The sequence below is a fragment of the Engraulis encrasicolus genome, chromosome 21, assembly GCF_034702125.1.
Source record: "Engraulis encrasicolus isolate BLACKSEA-1 chromosome 21, IST_EnEncr_1.0, whole genome shotgun sequence".
Lineage (NCBI taxonomy): Eukaryota > Metazoa > Chordata > Actinopteri > Clupeiformes > Engraulidae > Engraulis > Engraulis encrasicolus.
This window is the reverse complement of record NC_085877.1, coordinates 25327534-25349100: the sequence shown is the minus strand read 5'-3', so window position 1 is coordinate 25349100 and position 21567 is coordinate 25327534. Positions and strand designations below refer to the sequence as shown.

At 42.1% G+C, this 21567-nt stretch overlaps 1 protein-coding gene across 1 annotated transcript in view; it reads left to right on the top strand.

The window, feature by feature from the left end:
- Window positions 1-18356, top strand: part of LOC134437733 (C-type lectin domain family 4 member M-like) — a 50590-nt gene extending 32234 nt beyond the window's left edge. The window contains exons 9-14 of the mRNA XM_063187251.1: window positions 735-818; window positions 7572-7655; window positions 9970-10053; window positions 10490-10650; window positions 11142-11248; window positions 17449-18356. Coding sequence (XP_063043321.1) covers window positions 735-818; window positions 7572-7655; window positions 9970-10053; window positions 10490-10650; window positions 11142-11248; window positions 17449-17614 — 686 coding nt within the window. The 3' untranslated portion in view covers window positions 17615-18356. The remainder of the gene's footprint in view (window positions 1-734; window positions 819-7571; window positions 7656-9969; window positions 10054-10489; window positions 10651-11141; window positions 11249-17448) is intronic.
- Window positions 18357-21567: the final 3211 nt, after the last annotated feature.

The following is a 21567-nucleotide window of genomic DNA, read 5'->3' as shown; positions in this document are numbered from 1 at the left end:
CAGTGATATCAACACTTAACCCTATTCAGACTGGGCTTTTTTGGCATTCCTGGGCCTGGGGGGGGGCTCTTTTGACCCCCCCCTCATAACTCATGAACGGAATACGGTATGACCACCAATCTTTGGGGAGATGATCTACATATGGACATCTATGACTGACATCATTTTTGTGTCATTATCTGGTATTATGACATCATTATGACATCATCTGATTATAATGCCTAAAATATCGCCATAATGTATTTTCCATCAAATGTAGGTAATGCACTTAAATTTTAATGATTATATGCTTCAGACCACTTAAATGCTCACAAGGTTGGCTGATGCTGATGGAAGAAACAAAAAAATATGAAAAAGGAACAATAATGAGACTTAGATTAGTGATTTTTGGTCAGACATACCTGTCAGAAAACCGTTGCCATGGCAACGGCAAAAATGATAAACATAATCTTTTGGGACTAAACTGTAGCCAACAAAATTTTAGGAAAAGTCATTAAGTTTCGTAGTCATAGCTTAAGTCGTTAAGGAATTATACGACATCAAAGTTGGTGCGGGCACTTTTAGCCCCCCCCCAGTCTGGATAGGGTTAAAGAGTTCATTTGAACCCAAATAGTGTCAGTTCTACTCTCTGAGTGTTAAATTAACACTGTAGAATTTCCTGTGTAGTAGACTGAATAGTTGAATGTTGAAATGGGGTGGATGTTCATCCAGTGGTCTTTCATCTTCTCCTCCAGAGATCTATGAAGACTTGGAAGAGCTAAAGATGGAGTACTGGAGTATAATGGGCGAAAAGAAAGAAACAGAGGATGAGCTCCGCAGTAAGTTTTGCCTCCCACTCATAACTCATTAATCAATTATTAACCATGGGGCAGCCATGGCCTAGTGGTTAAGGAGGTGGGCTTAAAGGAACAGACCACCCTTTTTTGATTTTCACATATTTGCAGTATTTCCCAGCATTGTTCATGAATGTGCATATCATTTTCTTCTCTTTGTTTTCAGTACTTAGATTTATTGGATCAGAATTATTAGCATAGCTTAGCATAATCACTGAAAGTAACTGGTATCTTTAGCATCAAGCCACAAGTGATCACTGAACCGAATTAAATTGCTGTTTTATACTCTGGTGAATGTTACATTAATTTTAAAGTGGTTTATAAGTACATTTGATGATGTTTTATTTTGTACCATAGACTTGCATTACTATGCCTAATTTGGGTATACTGTCAAACAGGGCAATGCAAACACATAGACGAAAATGATATGCACATTCATGAATAATGCTTGGAAATACTGCAATTATGTGAAAATCAAAAAAGGGTGGTCTGTTCCTTTAAAGCATAACTTCTGCCAATTTCGACATGCAGTCGTAATGCTCACACTATCCTGGACTTGTCAGTACCTGAGAGGTTTTTTTTTTTTTTAATCTTCAGCCTTTTCCTAGTCATTTCCTGGACAGAGTTTGTTTACATTTAAAAAAACATCTTGATTTATTCCCTATAACATCTAAAATGTTATGCAAGATCAGCAGACAACTAGCAAACAGCAATACAACAGTGATATAATATTTGGAGTAGGGCTATGTTAAGAAGGTTTTTAATGTGAACAAAGTCTGACCCCATTAGAATAGCTCAGATCTCGGACAGGGCTGAGCCGAAAAATGCAACATCACCGGGTACTGACAAGTCAAGTGTAGCATGAGTAAAATGACAGCATATTGAAATTGGCAGAAGTGTTCCTTTTAGATCAGAATACCTGAATACCTCACTTACACATCCTCCCTACACCTCCATCCATGGCTGAAGTGCCCTTGAGCAAGGCATCTAACCTCACATTGCTCAAGGGATGGTAACCAGTAGGCCTATACCCTTTAAATGTAAGTCGCTTTGGATATCGAAGCGTCAGCTAAGTGTAATGTAAGTAAGTATCCATAGTGTGTGAAGAAGTGTGCCTAAATTCTGGCATTACTTGACCCAACGCAGACAACCTAAATCCCACTGCCCCTCCCCCTCCCTATTTTCTTTCATGGTTCCCATGTTTAACAGCACAGCAAGCAGGCAGCAAGCAGGCCGAGTTACAAAACCACACCACTGTCGCCTGCTTGCTCTTGCTGCGACGGGCATTAGAAAACACATCACTGAACATGTGATCAATAACGCGGCTGGACATGTTGGTAGAGCCTGACTTCAACCCGCTAATTGCATTAAGCATGGCTATATACATAGACCACAGAACACATTTGAACAAGGGAGAGGGCGGGCATTATCACAGGAGGATGTCACAGCACCGCATGTGGCCAATGTCGCAGACAAAAGGTCTATTTTCTATTTTCGAAAAATAATATATTGTCATAAAGGTTACCTGGGACACAGCGGTGTGTTCACATCTGCCTTTCACCCTGTACAGTCTGCTTGAAGGCGTGTTCATGTTTTTCATTTAATGGACACGGACCAGTCTCATGACACCGCACAGATGGAACTGTTTGGTGTGGAAGGACTTACCCGTTTTCATGCTCTCCTTCTGCTTTCATGTACTAACTTTTGCAGAGAGAAGCCGGGTAAATCCATGCACGCCCCTATGCACGCAGACAATGGCAATGTGAATGAAGTGTTAGAGGGGGAGTCAACATGCTTCTTGTCTTGCCCACAATGTGAATACAATTTATAAACACAAGTTCTCAACTAACAAAGCCAGTTGCTCCAAGTTTTTTTTTCACAACCATCAATTTCAAGTAGTTCAGGAATTTATGTGCTTCAGTTGAAATGATTACATTTGTATCGACTGTTGGCACACTAGGAGGAAAAGCATTCAGCATGTGAGGGGAAAATATGACCGTGTAGCAGTGACGTGCGGTGGGATTTATGGCTGGTGAGGCAGTAACTTTTTCAATATCAGATTTTCAAATAAATAATTGCCAAATAGGCCTACCGACAAGTTCCATATGTCATAGCAGCTTTCTTAACATAAGGTAGGCCTACATATTTTGACATACTGCATTTCCGCAGAGAAAATGCTATTAGATATCTCTCTCTCTATCACACACACACACACACACACACACACACACACACACACACACACACACACACACACACACACACACACACACACACACACACACACACAGGATTCAAACAGTGGTCTCACATAAACCATACAGCACCAATGTGGACAGCAGAGCAGAGCAGAGGAGAGGAGAGAAGAGGAGAGGAGAGGAGAGAAGGGGAGGGGAGAGGAGAGGAGGAGAGAAGAGGAGAGAGGAGAGGAGAGGAGATGAGAGGAGAAAGGAGGAGTGGAGAGGAGCTCAAGGAGAGGTGAGGAGAGGGAGAGGAGAAGAGAGAAGAGGAGAGGAGATGGGAAAAGAGAGGAGAGGAGAGGGGGAGAGGAAAGGAGAGAAGAGAGGAGAGGGGGAGAGGAAAGGAGAGGAGAGGAGAGGAAAGGAAAGGAGAGGAGAGGAGAGGAGAGGAGAGGAGGAGGGGAGAGGAGAGGAGAGGAGGAGGGGAGGGGAGGGGAGGGGAGAGTAGTGGAGAGTGTGAGCTCCTTCACAGCCCCTGCTCTCTCACACACACACACAGGATTCAAACAGTGATCTCACATAAGCCACACAGCAGCACCAATGTGGACTGAGCATCACGGCGGATGCTCAATGAAAGACACACAGGATTCAAAACATGGTGTCATATAGACCGCTGAGCACCACGGCGAACAAACCGGTGTGATAGCTTTTGTGATACGCACTGGATTCTCGTGCAAATGTAGGCCTACATCTACTTGTACGAGGCTACGGCAAGCGATGTGGGACAAAGGTGTGGCAGGAAGCGAATGTCAACATAAACAGATATTACACAAGCTTCGATATGGTCACCAAATATTTTGGGACTGTCATTTCTGTTATGCCTACACTTTGGAACTAGACTGCCTGTGCAGTCGCCTTCGACTGCTTAAGGTATATCCCCGAAACGCGACGCTTCCAGTCCCCAATCATTCCTACCACTCCCGTCCACCTTTTCATGAACGTTTATGATAAATACAAAATATAAAATAAATCTATTTAATATCTATACATAGATCAATGACGTGCATAGGCTTAAAACCAAATGACTATTGTGAAAATGAAGGGAAAAATGGGGCAAATGGTAACACTGTTTTAATGGTTCACTATTACAGTGGATATACCACATTAGGTACAATGTAATAACCAGTGTAACAATATTTAATACCACGTCATACCAGTGTGACACCATGTACCAATTTTGTACTTATATCATGTAGGCTATTTGTGTGTAAGTGGTATTACATGGTATTGCATATTTGTACACTGGTATTACACTAGTATTACATGGTATTACATATTGTTACACTGGTTATTACACTGTACCTGGTATTGCCTATTTTTACACTGGTATTACACTAGTATTACATGGTATTAAATATTGTTACACTGGTTATTACACTGTAGGCCTACCTGATATGGTAGATTCACTGAAATGGTGAACCATTAAATTAAGGAGTTACCGGGCAAATCAATCCACCCAGTCAGAAGTTATGGGCCAAATAAAAATTCCACCATTTTGAAAGTGTTGACCTCCAAACTCGAATCAGTTCATGAACCTACCCTGCAGCATTCACACACCAAATCTGGGACAAATCCATCCACCCGGTCAGAAGTAATGGGCCAAACAAAAATTCGGCCAACTTGAATTCGGCCATCTTGAAATTGTTGACCTCCAAACTCGAATCAGTTCATGAACCTACCCTAGAACATTCACACACCAAATCTGGGACAAATCCATCCACCCGGTCAGAAGTTAAGGACCAAACAAAAATTCGGCCATCTTGAATTCGGCCATCTTGAAAGTGTTAACCTCTAAACTGTAATCAGTTCATGAACCCACCCTAGAGCATTCACACACCAAATCTGGGACAAATCCATCCACCCGGTCAGAAGTGATGGGCCAAACAAAAATTCGGCCATCTTGAATTCGGCCATCTTGAAATTGTTGACCTCCAAACTCGAATCAGTTCATGAACCTACCCTAGAACATTCACACACCAAATCTGGGACAAATCCATCCACCCGGTCAGAAGTTATGGACCAAACAAAAATTCGGCCATCTTGATTTCGGCCATCTTGAAAGTGTTAACCTCCAAACTGTAATCAGTTCATGAACCCACCCTAGAGCATTCACACACCAAATCTGGGACAAATCCATCCACCCGGTCAGAAGTAATGGACCAAACAAAAATTCGGCCATCTTGAAATTGTTGACCTCCAAACTCGAATCAGTTCATGAACCCACCCTAGAACATTCACACACCAAATCTGGGACAAATCCATCTACCCGGTCAGAAGTTATGGACCAAACAAAAAATCGGCCATCTTGAATTCGGCCATCTTGAAAGTGTTAACCTCCAAACTCTAATCAGTTCATGAACCCACCCTAGAGCATTCACACACCAAATCTGGGACAAATCCATCCACCCGGTCAGAAGTAATGGGCCAAACAAAAATTCGGCCATCTTGAATTCGGCCATCTTGAAATTGTTGACCTCCAAACTCGAATCAGTTCATGAACCTGCCCTAGAGCATTCACACACCAAATCTGGGACAAATCCAAACATCCGTTCAAAAGTTATCGCGTTAACACGAAAGACCTTACGCGGCGGCGGACGCGGCGGCGGCGGCGGACGCGGCGGCGGCGGCGGTGCACGCAAAACCATTACATCCCCGACGCTCCGCGTTTCGGGGATATAATTAAATCAGAGTCTTGTAGTTACACGGGTATATTTGATTTACCTCAACGGTACCCTGTAGGCCTACTCAACTTTACAAACAGTTACAGGGCACATGAGAATCCGGTGCCTATCACAAAAGCTACCACACCGGACAGAATCACGGCGGATTCTCTCTCTCCCCACGGGTCTCACAAACACAGGCTTCACACACATAGGAAACACTGGTCTTACCTTAACTCGTAAATCGGGTCCATGCGCCGCTCTTTCACGGTTCTCCATCACTTTGGCGTTGTGCATGCTAACGTTAGTTTAGCCGGTGCTGTTCATCCAAAACCACATCTGTTTGAGACGCCCCAAACGTCTCCAAAGCAATTTGGCATTGAATATGAGTAGCCGCGAGAATTTGTGTTTCGTGAGGCTCCTTAGTGAATTGTTAAGTCGTAAAATCCCATGCGTATGGTCTTCCACACATTCTCGCCGGTTGCAAACAAGACACAGGGGAAACAAAAAATATTTTCTGTTGTAGGCCTACCACTCACTTTGAAATGATCGGGTAGTTCTAATCTTCTGACCGGTCACCTGCAGTAGCAAACCCTTCAGCTCTGTCGGTCCTCCATTCTTTATCACATATATTCCCCTTAGAAATCCAACTTTGAGAATGCTCTTATAGTTTCGTTATGAAATCCACTTGTAGCAGTCAAAGTGAACAAGCTAGCCAACAACACCGACTGACTGTATTGTGAACTTCAGATTCGCTATGACGTAACTGGCCAGCAAGACCCTCAACGCCAGAAGGAGTCTGCGGCCAGGCTACTGCTCGCCTCACAACTGTATCTTTCAGTGGGCGTTATGCCAAAGCGTTCAGAGTAAAGAAATGATAATCACCCGTAGAAAATAGTAGAACATTATCAGGAATTGAGGGCACACCATACATACTTCTATTAAGTGTATAAAAACGTTTAATACAATATTACCAGGTTGCATTCACAGAACGAGCAAAATGGCGCATGCGAGGGATAACGAGGGATTGCGCAATCCGGGGTGAGGCCAGTTCAGAGTTGCCCCAAATTCAGCGTATTCGGAGCAATTTGACATGAATATATGAAATATTACGATTTTGGCCACGGAAATGATTGAAAATGTGTGAAACTGTTTAAATACTGCTCAAATGGTAGTTTTGGTGCAGATGCTCGAAAACAATAGCTGTTATTGTTACTATTATTCACATTTACTGCAGCTCATCATTCTCAGGTGGCTGGTGAGGCCGTGCCTCCCCTGCCGTATTGGAGTGCACGTGCCTGCCGTGTAGAATACATTTTCAGGCAGGTATCCCAGATAGTCAGCTTGCACCAGAGACTATTGATAAGGAAGAGGCGATTCAGAAGGAGTTTCTTCCAGAATCAATACGACGTCAGGTTGGAAGTAGCCTAATGGTTGAGATGGGCTTACCTCAGAGGGTTGCAGGTTCGCATCCCACCCTTCCACTCCCCACCCCACTCCATGGCTGAGGTGATGTTGGGCAAGGCACACCAAACCCCATACTGCTCCAGGGACTGTAATGAATACCCTGTAAATAACTGTAAGTTGACTTGGATAAAAATGTTATCTACTAAGTGTAAGTGTAATGTGATGTAATGTAAGGCTGATATCCTATGGCAGCCATGCCCCTTCGGTGGACTAGGAGACTTGGAGAATGAACAGAGTTCAATGAGAAAGTCATGGCCCATTTGGGAGAGTGGACCTGATCCCACTGTGTTGCATTGGTGAACCCCGTTGCACGCCTCATCTTGGTTACCGTATTGATTTGCTCGCACCACACTTGTGTCTGTATTGAACAGAGTCAGAAAAGGAGTTGGAAGAGCTCAAACTAAACCATACAAAGCTGCATGAAGAGAGTACAGTACTTGAAAAACAGCTAAATGGTAAGTCTATCTATCTATCTATCTATCTATCTATCTATCTATCTATCTATCTATCTATCTATCTATCTATCTATCTATCTGTCTGTCTGTCTGTCTGTCTGTCTGTCTGTCTGTCTGTCTGTCTGTCTGTCTGTCTGTCTGTCTATCTGTCTGTCTGTCTGTCTGTCTGTCTGTCTGTCTGTCTATCTGAGACATAACAATGTGCAACAGAATCTGACCCTCCTGTTCATCACATTCTACCTTCTGGTCATTAGACTCACAGACGTTGAGATGTCATTTTGAGGACGCTCCCTTTCCATCATTTGACAACTTATAGGGTCATCTGATAGACATAAAACAATCTACAAAAAAATATATATATATTCGATGGTAAGGGATTAGCCTGGTTTTACCACCCCCTCATACTAATTTAAGGTACTAATTTGTAAAGAGTATTTTGTAAATTCAACAGAGAGATGTGTCTGATTCTGCACTGGTTGAATCAAATTTTGGGGCTTTCTTTTAAGGTTTTTAGTTTTTTTTTCAGTAACAACAACATCTAGCAACATCATTAGGGACAATGGAATAACTGTTGTAACATCTATGTAATGTCATGTGCTAGTATTGTACAAACCCCAACTCCGATGAAGTTGGGACGTTTGGTAAACAGTGAATAAAATCAAAATGCTATCATTTTCAAAACATTCAATCTATTCATTAGATGGAGAATAGTGAAAAGACAACATATTAAGTGTTAAAACCGAGAAAAAATATTGTTTTGGGGGACATATGTACTCATTTCTAATTTGATAAATCCAACACGTCTCAAAAGAGTTGGGACGGGGATCAGTGAAATTTAGTAAACATCCAAATAAGATAAAACAACAAAGAAGAACATTTCAAAATGAATTGTACTGACGGACAATATAGGTGTCCAGGTATAAGATCATCACAGAGAGGCTGAGTCACTCAGAATTAAAGATGCAAAGGGAATAATTACCATAGTTATTACATACATTTTTGAATTCCCTTTGATTTACCACGATTGAGTGTATATAAGACATATTTTTGTTAATAAAATCATTGTATATGTTCATGACATCATGAAATATATATTGGCTGTAGTCTCACTCTAATTCCTGGAGTGCTAGAGCTATTGAAAATTGACCATATTAAGAATGCTTAATGCATGAAAATGACACAGGGGTTTAACATTCTCCTAAGCACCTGAGCTCACTTGAAATAGACCCAGAAGACATGGGAAACTGTCCTTTGCTTACAGAAGTCAGCAGAAGTTGTAGAAGTCCATTCTTTTTGACAATAATAGAGCATTGCACATCCTGTGCTACAGTGAAAATGGACCATCCAACTTGTGTTAGTGCTAGCTTCAAAAGTCAGCCTCCATGATGGCATGCGGATGCAGTAGTGCATTGGTTAAGATGTTCTCACTCATCTGTAGAGTTAAAGACAGTGATGAATGGTATAAATGGGGTTTAAACAGCATGAAAAGCCACTCATGCATTATATTTTGAAGGGAGATCTTCGATTAATGCCACATAGTAAGGTCAAATTGCATTCTCTACTATGTTTTAACAGTTTGGCTCCATCATAAGGACCAGCATGTGATAAAATGGTGGGTTTTTGGTCAAGACCTGTCACACTGTAAGCACTACAGAAAGGAAAACATTGCAAAACATGACAAGGAATACACCCACCATTTAAGCTGGTGAAATCATGTCCAAGATAGGAATTAACACTGTTTTTTATATAAAATCATCTCATCGGTTAATGTATTTAACTGTTAAGTGTTGTCTTTTGTTTTGTTTTTAGTCTTCCTCGACATTTGCTGCCATTTATTGTCCCCGTCCCAACTCTTTTGAGACGTGTTGGATTTTTCAAATTAGAAATGAGTACATATGTCCCCCAAAACAATATTTGTTCTCGGTTTTAACACTTAATATGTTGTCTTTTCACTATTCTCCATCTAATGAATAGATTGAGTGTTTTGAAAATGATAGCATTTTGATTTTATTCACTGTTTACCAAACGTCCCAACTTCATCGGAGTTGGGGTTAGTACTTGGCCAATGTTGTGGTAAGACCACCAACCCCCTCCCAGAACTCCAGGTCCAGACTGTCTGTACGAAGGAAATTAGTACGAGAGGATGGTGAAACAGGGGTTGCCCTCAGCGTAAAATCTCAACTGGACAAAATGACCAGTAAGCAGAAAGTGGTGAATAGGAAATGACACTGGGTTGATGTAACACAGACAGTTTCTAAGGGGCTCAAAGGCTGATCAGTACACTTTAAACTTGACTATCATTGTGTTCCGATAGAAACCAGGGACAACTGGAATGATGTACAAGATATGTATACTGCAATCAAAAAAGAGAAGTCCGCTATCCAGAGTGAGCTTCGATGTAAGTTCCAATCATTTGACAGACATATAATATACTGTATTAAAGCAGAGAAGTATGTAATATGCTTTCAATCTTTTACTTATCTGGTTAATTTGGTTACTGCTCCTGTTATTGGCTACTGCTACTGTTATTGCTCCTGGTGGCAGGGTGCTACCCTGCGTCATGTGGAAGCCATGACCACCGGTGTATAAATGTGAGTGGGATTGAGTGGTCGAAGAAGTGGAAAAGCACTTTATTTCGATGCAGTCCACTTACCATTTACTGGCACTCAAAGGCACAACAGATTAAAAAGAAAAAGAAAATCCAGTGATGCATAACCATGTCAAAGTTTACCATTACTCTTTGAACTTCCTGTAGTAGCCTATGTCTGAATATGAATATACCGCATACAGTAGGCCTACCCCAATTGTGAACATTCTTGCCTTTCCGCCATCAGCAGTGCTAAGTGGTAAAAACAAGAACTGTCCAGACGACTGGCAGTACTTCAGTGGGAAGTGCTACTACTTCTCGAATGACTACTTGAACTGGACGGCCAGCAGAGACGCCTGCGTGACCCAAGGTGGCCATCTTATGATAATAGACAAGAAGGAAGAACAGGTACAGTATTATAATTACGTAGGCCTTTAAATTACCATAGGAACAAAGGTCTTTGTGCTCCAATTGTTGCCATGATAGCTCTTCTTTGCTCATCTTCAGTTCTTCTGCAGGTGGTTCCCAGTCTTCCTCTCCTTCTATTTCCCTGTGTGTTCCATGTCAGAGCCCTGTTTAGTTATTACTTCCTTTCCTCTGATTTGACCTGGAATCTAGCTTACATAGTTTGCAACGATGCTGTCGAGATACAAACCCCAGAAAGGTGCTGTGGCCCGTTCCTGCACCAGTTACGAAACAAGGGGCCTAACAGCAAATTGATCATGTTCTGCTCAATATTTTTTTTCTCCTTCAAAATCATAGGTGTCAAACAAATATCAAATATTGGGTCCTTGTCACTGAGCCTCAAAAATCAATAAGTGAATCCATCCTCCATCTATCTATCTATCTATCTATCTATCTATCTATCTATCCATCCATCTATCTATCTATCTATCTAGGATCTTGTGAGGCAGTTTGGCGGGGGGTTCTGGATTGGCTTAAGTGACCTGGAGAACGAGGGTGACTGGCGCTGGATGGACAACACACAGATACGTGAAGACACATTGTAGGTGATATCCCTGAACTTCACACAAACTATGGTATTACATTATACTATGCCTATCTTGAGTACTACCAACTATCTTGCATTGTTTCATTTGGATTAAGGATTTTCTTCACATCTGAGCAGCTGATGGCAGCATTGGAATGGCTATGTGAGAAAACATAAAGAAAAAAAAACATGTACAAAACATGTAGACGTTTTGTAAAAAGAAATGTCATTAATGAAATGTTGGCTTTGATGGCAATAGCGCTATTGGATTTTTCACCATTAACGTCAGGGCCTGATTAAGAGAACCCAGGCTACAACTTGCTGTTGCCCCCCCTGGCCCGCACATATATAGGCAAGTACATTTAGGGTTTAACCCCCAAAAAATTGATACAAAAGGTTTTTTCATGGATTCTATTACTATTGGACCTGCTAAATGACATACTAAACATCTAGTAAAATCTGACTTTGGGAAATGAGTTATTTTCAACATGCCTACCATAGGCTTATTATAAGGGCTGAGAGACATTCCAGGTGAATATGCCAAAACATTTAGCTTGCCCATATCACCATGAAACTTAACCCGGTGATTACTCACTACTCACTACTTACATGTTTTAATATGCTAATTAGACTATATCTAATTAAATAGCCATTACACTTAAAAATGCAAAAACTCAAAATCTGAAAAAAAACAGGCTCAAAATTACTCCTTTATTTTGTTTCTAGTAAGACAAAAGATATCTTCAGAAGAGGTTATGGACATCTCTTTTTGTTTTGTAGTAAATCTAAAAATCTTTGTGCAGACACGCCACTACATTTCTTTTTTCAAAACATGGTTATATAACTCCTCTCTTAGATTGAAATGATTGAGTTTTATGTTTCTGAAGTTCTTCCAGACATTCTTAGCATGTATCATGGTAAGGTCGCAGCTGTCCTCAACTCATAGCCTCTCCACAGGGGTGTCCAAGGGCTGGTGCTGGGGCTCCTATTTGCCATGTACACCACGTCACTGGGCCATGTTATCTGTTCTCACAGCTTCTCATACTACTGTAACACTGATAAAGCACAGTCATATCTGTAATTTGTGCCAGATGACTCCACGGTCTACGGACAGACCTATTACCACTTGCCTCTCTGAACTATCCACAAGTATGAAGGAATGCCACCTTCAGTTGAGCCTCGCTAAAACAGCACTGCTGGTGATCCCAGGCAAAGATTATCTGCTGGCTGCTATGATATCAAACTCAACATAGACTCTGCCACAAATAAGGTCACGAGAAACCTATGTGTCATTATTGATGACCATCTATCATTCTCTGACCACAGTCATGTTTCCCAGTTTCCCACAGTTTCCCAGTAGTGTTGCTTTTGGCAGCACATTTTATTTTTAGTCTTGGTTAGTCTTGTTTTGACAGTGTTTTTTGTTGCGTTGTTTTAGTCTAGTCAAGTCACAAGACTTTTAGTCTTTAGCTAGTCCTGTCTTTGAGAGCTTTGTTGTTACTTGTTTTAGTCTAGTCAAGTCACAGGGCCTTTTAGTCTTAAACATTTTAGTCGGCTAGTAAGACTAAAATGTTCCTCTGACTACAATGGCTAGACTAAAATGTCACATACTTTTCCTCACAATTAATGTTGCATAGCCTGCTTTTTGTCATACATTTATGATGATGAGAACTGACTACAGTTGCGTTCTAGTTTTTGTTAAGTAATGATTATCTTGCAGATGCACCAATGAACATATTTGACATTGAGTTTTTTTTTCCTTTTTTTATTTAATGACAGCTTTTTGCCACTCAAACAGTACAACAGCATCGTTGTTGGCAGTATCCATAACGAGGATATAACGAAAAAAGATTTATTGGAAAATTGTGGAAAATATTTCCACCAGATTAAATCAAGCACATTTAGCATCAAGGAAAAAAATCTCAACCGTCCATTCATTTAACTTCACTTTGTTGGGTTGATCTTAAAGTTTGTCACACAACACAACGTGTCATAACAAAAATGATACATTGAAACCTTTTGAGAAAAAAAATCCGGCATCAAGCAGCCTCATCCCAACCTATCTCTAAATCAGTGCCTGGCACCTGATTACTAAGGACTGGTAGGTCATGAATCAATTACTGCTTGCACCTGCAAATTCCTCATCACTCTGGTCACATGACACGCTTTCACCTGTATATAAAGCTGGACTGCCACAGTGCCTGAGTTGCTTACCTGACTGCCTACTGGCATGGTTCAGCAAAGTGCTTGCTTGACTGCTTTGTGGGTATTCTATCCGAGGCAGCCTGTGGCAATTTTAGCTCATGGCTTTTGTTAACTTGCTAGGCACATCATGCATTGCTTTGTGAGCTAGCTTGTAGCATGACTTATTAACTAGCTTGCTGCATTGCACATGTCATGTAGGTGAGAGGTTCTAAAGGAAGAACCATCTGCATGTCAGACAATTGGTTTTACGGCCCTCCCGACAATGTTAATGATGACAAAGTGATATCAAGTCCGACCAATACTTATTATGATTGTGGCACAAGTCTCCAATAAAATTATCAAGATCTCATGCTGGTGAGAGACAGCTCTGAAAAGTAGCTAAAGAGAGCAGTGGCAGAGTGGTTCCATGCTAAGAGTGCTTCAGTCACGGTGAGGGATGGGAGGGGGGACAGAACCATGATCAGGGTAGGCTACCTCAGTTATGGAGGGGAGGAGAGGGGAGGGAAGGGGGGGCAGGTTTCCTTACACCAATTGCAGGTCAGGAATCAAATTAATTTGAATGTTGTGTGTACAGACAAAGCTTAGGCTATATCAACACAACTAACAGAAGTTAAATGAACTTTGTTCAAGTATGTATGAATCATTAATAATGAGAAGCAGGAGTAAGAGCAGAGACGTTCTTAATGAACAGAGAATCTTTGGTAAGAGTAGAGGAGAAGTGTTATTCGTCAGCAGGTGCATTGCGTCAACAATGTAGGCTAGTGCGGTCTGCTGAATATGGACACCTTCCTACTCAGTTATGCACGATTCGAATTGGCATCATCATTATTATTAGTCTAATCATAATAATAATAATAATAATAATAATAATAATAATAATAAAAAATAATAAAAATGATAGTAGGCTATGCGTAATAGTAGGCCTAGTTTTAATTCGTCAATAGGCCCTATACATCGCGGAAACAATGCAGCCCGCGAGGCGTTGGATTTTTTTTATAGCCATGGGATTTTTTTTTTTGACTATGAAATGTCTTAATAGCAGTCTGGCCTTAGCTTATACATCAACTTGAATCCATCATATTGTGGCGAAGGAGAATGCAGGCAGGCAATCTTGTTCTTTATCAAAATGATATTGATGGACATATTTTATGTTTGTTCAATAAAATGGTTAGTTCACTTTCAGTTTGAAAGACGTGTCCCTTCCAATGTATTAACGATAAGCGCAGAGCTGCCGGTGCCTGTGACATGCCCATGACTGCAATAATTAATAGAAATATTAACCTTTGTCTAAATGCACTTAAACTGAAATTCGACAGAATGACGGACCAGTTTCATGTTAACGTGGACTTGTTGCTGTCTCGGAGTACAGAGAGAGAGAGAGGGGGGGGGAGAGAGACGCACGTTTCTTAGAAGATCCTGTCTTCCAAACATTCAATAATACGACGATATGCACTTCTTTGGAGGTTAATCCAGATTCAAATTATTATTGCCCCGTGTCAGCCGCATAACGCACAACACATTACGGCAAAAAGGTTCATGTTTCACTATAGGCTACGTTTTCAAAGATAAGTTGATTGTGCCACTTTGCGCCATCTGCATGGGAATGTTGTCAATTATTTCATTATTCTTATAGCCTAGAAGTCGCTCTTTCTGTGGGGTTGGGTTTCCAATGTTGCTGCATCAACGTCAAATAATTCATTGGCGATGGAAGATTGACGGATGGACTAATTGACAGGTCAGATGGAGCATCGGGAAAAAATACTTCTCGCACTTGTTCACTGCGTGCGTAATGCATTATTTTCTGCTGTTCTGTTCGCTGACTTCTCACACAAACAATACTTTCGTATCATTAATGAGCATTTCACATAATGCCATGTTAATGTGTCTGGGCTCCGTTGTATTTGTGCACAGATTACTTAGCCTTGTCGGAAAGAAAACGTCTATCCAAGCAGCGGTAGTCTCAGAAGTGGGGCGCGCAATGGTGCATGAAAATGTTTCGTTTCTCTTTTTGTTTTGTTTTAGATGACGTCGTGATTTTTTATTTCGACAACATGTTTAGTCATAGTCATCGTCATGCAGCAAGTATTTGCGTTGCGTTTCCTCTAAGATTTCCTCATGTGGCCATGCATTTAAGTCAGCTCTGGTTTCAAAAACGTCAAGCAGTCAACGTCTTCGTCATGACAATTGGCTTGCAAAATGTTCGTTGACTGAGATATGTCGTCCTCGTTGTCGTTGACGACAGCAACACTACTTCCCAGTCATGTCGCTTCTCACTAACTTCAATATAGGCCTACATAACATCAGACTGTAGCTGACCTAAACGACTGGTACTGTCCATCTGACCTCAACTACTACAACTCCCTCCTAACTGGTCTTCCAGCTTGTGCAATAATACCTTTGCAAATGTCACGGTATGTCACTCCTCTTTTTCATGCCCGAATTGAATACAAGGCCCTGACCCTTGCCTACAAAGTTACAACAGGCCCTACTCTGGCGTACCTGAAAGCTACAGTATGAAAGCCCTATGTTCCTTCCAGGACATTGTCTTCCTCCAGTACCAACCGTTTCACCTTGCCCTTACTTACACAAGTAGTGGCTCTTGTCTGTTCAGTTCAGCTGCTGAAAGACCCAAAACACCCAAGGACACCATGATTCATCACTGATGATGTGCCCTGACAAACAGTACATGGACATTACCAAAGCAATAGTGTCTTTATCCAGCCTAAGAGCACTCCAACCAAACAGATCATGAAAACAGGCCATACAGGTGATTATGTTAATTCATGCCAATAGTGCAAATAGCATGACATAGGGAGTACAAGGAAGTTAGCATCTGGCAATTTTGACAAATATATATTGCTGACAAAAACATATGAACATACATAACATTTCTGGGTTTCCAATATGAAAGAAAAGGTCTTTTGGAGTTAGCTAATAATGTAATTATCACGTAATAACCTTTATTTTAAAAATGTCCATCTTGAAAATGACACCTTTCCTGAAGTTAGATTTTCCTAGATTTTTAGTATGTTAGTAAGGACACCTAGATGTATTGAGATCAGTTGAAAAACCTTATGTATCAATTTTTTGGGGGTTGGGTAGGTTTTGGCCATAGACGTATTCGACTAATAGTGCATCAAAATTGCATAGAGTCTTGAGCTAGGAATTAAGTAGCCTGATTATCATCGACGTTCAAATCTCTTCGAGACTTGGTCTGACTAAGAGCATTTACAGTACAATTAACATTTCCCAAACGGCATGGTTGTCCTGCCTCCCTTGGTTTGCTTATCGACAAAGTGGGAGGAGTTCCCATATTTGCAGGGACTCAGAAAGAACTTGCTTTGCTAGTGACCTGACTTGTTGCAATGCTGAAAGTGTTGCGTCACTAGGAGGGCACAACCTGGCTAGGAATTAAGGATAACATGAGTATTAATAATTTAAAACTCTAGTCAGCATGGCAGACATTTTTCAATACCAGATTCCCTCCCCCTTCGGTGGCCCCCTGGCAGGTGGAGGAACCTTGGCTGTAGCCATATCTAGCCTGAGCCTTCATCCTGCTCTGGTTACGGTTCACATTAAGGGACATTGTTTTTAGCCTTGTATGCAACGCAGTTGGATTCAGAACCCTTGAATACCCGTTCAACATTTTTGCTGTGTACCAAGAATTGCGCAACGCGATAAGCACATTTTCCAATATCCTGCCGAGACTATTATTATTTCAATTTCTGTCTCAAGTAAGTCGTAGTCACCCAGTTCTTGATGTTCTACACACTATAGGATCTTGTTGTGCACTTTTTCTGATTACGAATCACATATGTGTATGACAAAGTTTCAGTGAACACGTTAAAAACCGAACCAAACACTTAAACAACAGCATTTGCAGTGTTCGCCTCAAAAGGCAAATGTGTGTAACTTGCAGTCAGTCAAAAGTTTGAATCCTCAATTGGTAAAAGAAAGTAAAATAAAGTAAAATTTCTAATAGATACTTTCTTGGCTCTGTTCCCACATAGATTCTGGGAAGAGGGGGAGCCACATAAGGATTACGAAGGCGAATACACCGATTACTTCGACAACGATAACGACTGCGTGATGATCACCTGGAAGAATAAAGACTGGGACGATATCTCTTGCACGGCCCAGCACAAGAGGATATGTGAAAGCAAGGCGGTAGACTAGATGCGGTAGAGGGCTGGTGTAACAGTTGGGCATTTTAGGACCAGTTGTTCTGTCGATATGGGCTGTAAGTCAAGGATCCTGGCCTTGTTAGTGATTGGATACTCTTTGGCGAACTCCGCGGATTATCCAATCACTGTGCATTTTGTGTCCTAGCAAGGCCAGGATAATTGAGATACACTCATGGTCTACCCATCAAACAGAGTTACAAACTATTCCTGGACCACCTTTCTTTAAAGCGCTGTTGCTAACAGCTTAGCAACTTATAGGTTGCTAATGGAAAATTGCATTGCAACCAAACAAGTTGCCAACTTTAGTACCAATGTTGTCAAGAAACGCACCCCAGAATCAATGGTTATGATTTGGGCTATGTTGACCTGCAGCTGGTAGTTTTTTTGATGAAGCAGCTCATTTCGACAGAACATGCACAACTGAAATGAAAATAGCTCAATCTTCATAATGGAACAATTGCAGAGGGCAGTGTTGCGTGGTTCTGAAATGCATCCTGTTGTCTTGTATGATATGGTTATCATATTCTTGTATTAACTTGTCATTGCAACCACCCATGATTTTCAACCACTTGTACCAAAAAAACGATACACTCCCTACCTCTGTTTACTGTTGATGTTGTGTATTTTTTATACAAGCTCAAACTTTTGTAAATACTGTAAATGAGTATTGTTTCAGTGTTTTTCCATTGTTGTGTCTTCAATAAAGGGAGGAATTGTGCTTTGTCACTCCTTTAGCCTTTTGTTGTTCTGCCTGTTCAATGTTTCGCTGTTTGCGGACAAATCTTTGGTCCTGAAAGGGCACTCCCTTTCCGCCATTTGACAATGTATAGTATTGTCCGATAGTCACGATAACAACAACAGAGAACTATTATCAAACGATATTTTGGCTATTGCTTTTTCGATGTGACCATGATATACAATGCTGTTACACAATATGGCTAGATATAGTTTAACAAGTAGTTAGGTTTTATCCTATTCTGCCCAGGGGTGTTTGTAGGATAAGTGTGGTTTAGTTCCAAACACTTGCTGTATTCTTTTTTTAAAGATGTGTTTTTTGGACATTTATTCCTTTATTCAGGACAGGATAGTGAAAGAGAATGACAGGAAACGAGTGGGAGAGAGAGAAGGGAAGGGTCAGCAAAGGGCCTCAGGCCAGAGTCGAGCCCAAGTTGCTGGCATAATGTTATGGCGTCTTAGCTCATTGAGTCACCTCAGCCCCCCCATTAGCTGTGTTCAAATCCGAAACACCAAGTACGATTTTTAAAAAACAGTGTTCTGGGCAGATACCAACCCAGTCTCGTAATCAATGCATCATATGTTGAAGGTTTCTAAATATTGGTCTCCCACTTGTGTCGCCTCATAATGCAAACAATTGTCAATGTCTTCTTAAGGCCTTTTTCCACTGCCCGTTTTGTACCCGGTACAGCTTGACACATCACAACTCGGCCGCTGTTTATTGCGTTTTGGTTAGTCATGCCTCATGTGGCACGGCACAGCTCGACATCCAGCCCTTGTTATTTATGCCCGCTGGACTAAGCTGAGTAGGTACTGTCGCTGCCTATTACCCAGAATGGCATTTGTCAGCTCGCCCTCAATGGTGAATCAAAAAACAATCATGGCGGCCATCCGATCAACTACCTTACGCTAGGGACACATAGTAGACGTAACGAGCAGGGCCGTATTAATGCACAGGCTAGATATGGCTGCAGCCTAGGGGCCCCCACCTGTCAGGGGGCCCCTGTTTGTTAAAAAGTGAAAAATTGCAGAATTATGACAAGATGCAATATTGAAAACTTCATCTGTCATGTTCAGTAGAGTTGGTAGACGTGTTATCCTTAATTCCTAGCACGTAAATATGTCACTGTCTATGTAAATTTGTCACAAAATTTGTTTTCTGGTGGGCCCCACAGCAACCATAGCTTAGGGGCCCCAGGCCTTCTTAATCCGACCCTGGTAACGAGGGAGGCGAAGAGAGGCAAAATTCAGTTTTCCATTCTGACAGCTCAACCGTCATCAGGTTGTCATGGTGAATCAAATGGAATGAAACAGATATGGTGTGGATCTGATTGGCTGCCGCAGGCAAAATTCGCTCCTCATTTGCATAATATTAAGCCTGGTTTAATCATTTTGCTTCGCTTCGCTCCAGTTCACTTGCTTTCACCTCCCTCATAAGAATGAATGCCAAAGTTTGCTTTTGTAACCGAGTGGAGGTACACTGAGCAACTAATTTGATTAGATATAGTGAAAAGTGACTACGCCAGTCTCATTGTAGGGCGAGACAACCCAGATGCTTTACATGACACAATTTTCCCCGAGAGGTTCGGAATGATCTTGAGGACACAGCTGTTTCAACAGAAATCTTTCTTTATTTTCTCTTTTCATGCTCAATATTCCATTTGTATAAAAATCAAGCACAAGCGGATCTTGGCAACTCAGTAGGCCTATAGGGAAATTGACAACAGTAAGCCACTTTAGCCCACTGGCTGGATAGTTAAACAGTGTACACTGATACTTGGTTGAACCAACCAGCAGTCTGAAACTACTTAGATTGTGAACCCTAAAGCACGGCAAACCAAACCAAAAGTACAAAAATAAACAGAATACACACTAAAACAAAATAAATATAAATAACTTGACAAAAGGAAATCACAGCACACAATATAGGCCTAATGGTTCACAATATAGAGGCGCCAATCAGGCCATTAGTGTTACACAAGAAGTTACCGATCAGCCCAGTAACTACCAGGCTTACCATTACCATTCACTATTCCAACACAGAACTCCCAACTACAGTGCACCGTGATCCGCCTGGCTAAACAGCTCGTAGTTTTTTTCTATAAAACAAAAATAAAAAACCCACGTAGGGAAGACGGTGGTGTCCCCACCCACCCCCAATGGAAAGCTCCACTAGAAACACCTGTTATGGTGTCTCCGACCTCTGTTGACATAGCAGAGCGGGCGAATAGTTCGGAGACGTTCCCCCTGGACCTTGGAAGCGAGCAAGCTTCTCCAGTAAACTCAACGCTCCTAATAAACACCCCGAGGGTCTTTCTTCAACCCACAGCATCAAGGCGTCCACGAACACAGCCCACAGCTCCGGTTAGCCCAGGTGAGCAAACACCGGTCTCGCCTCACCAGCTAATCCGGAAGTGCAATTTATACTACCCGCTAGAGATGTGCCCCTGCCCACCCCAGCTCGCTGGGTCCTAGTGCCCCGCTCTGCTAAGCCCACAGGCCAGTCATGCCTCCAGAGGAGAAACAAGAGTCTAGAATTCACCATCAATTTGCAACTCTAAGGACTACACAGTCCCACCTGTTACACTCATCCCCCCTTTAAAATGGCACCGTCCCGGTGCCAATCCAAAGTCACCTCACCACATTGTCATCATTACCTTTCTTTCTTCCCATCAACACTCAGGCACACACACGTACACACCAGAACACACCCAGCAAGCTGAGCAACCCCCACAGGCGCACGCACCCCCACTAGAATGTGCCCAACAGATTCAGATTCAGCAACATTAACATACACATGTACACACATAGAGACAGACAGTGGAGGACGAGACAGGATGGAGTCACGCTGGGCTGAATGGGCATGGACTGTCCCCAAGAATCCGGCAACCCTCTGCCCGGACTGTGGCTTCCTAGCCCAGTAGATGGCAGTCCTCCGGTTGACCGGCGAGTGGAGGCACGTCCATTGCCCCCTGAGCGGGCTGTCGGCGAGGTCTGTTGACCAGCAGGGACCCGTGGTCCATCACAGTCTCTTGCCAGGTGGCCCGGCTGCTGGCAGCGCCAGCAAGTAACGTCAGCCCCATACGACCCTGATTGAGGCCGCTGCGATGCATCCAGCCAACGAGTCAGAACTTCAAGCTGGCCCTGCTGATGTGCAGCCATCTCTTTCAGCTCTGACAGCCCCTCCATGTTGCACTCACTGCACAGTTG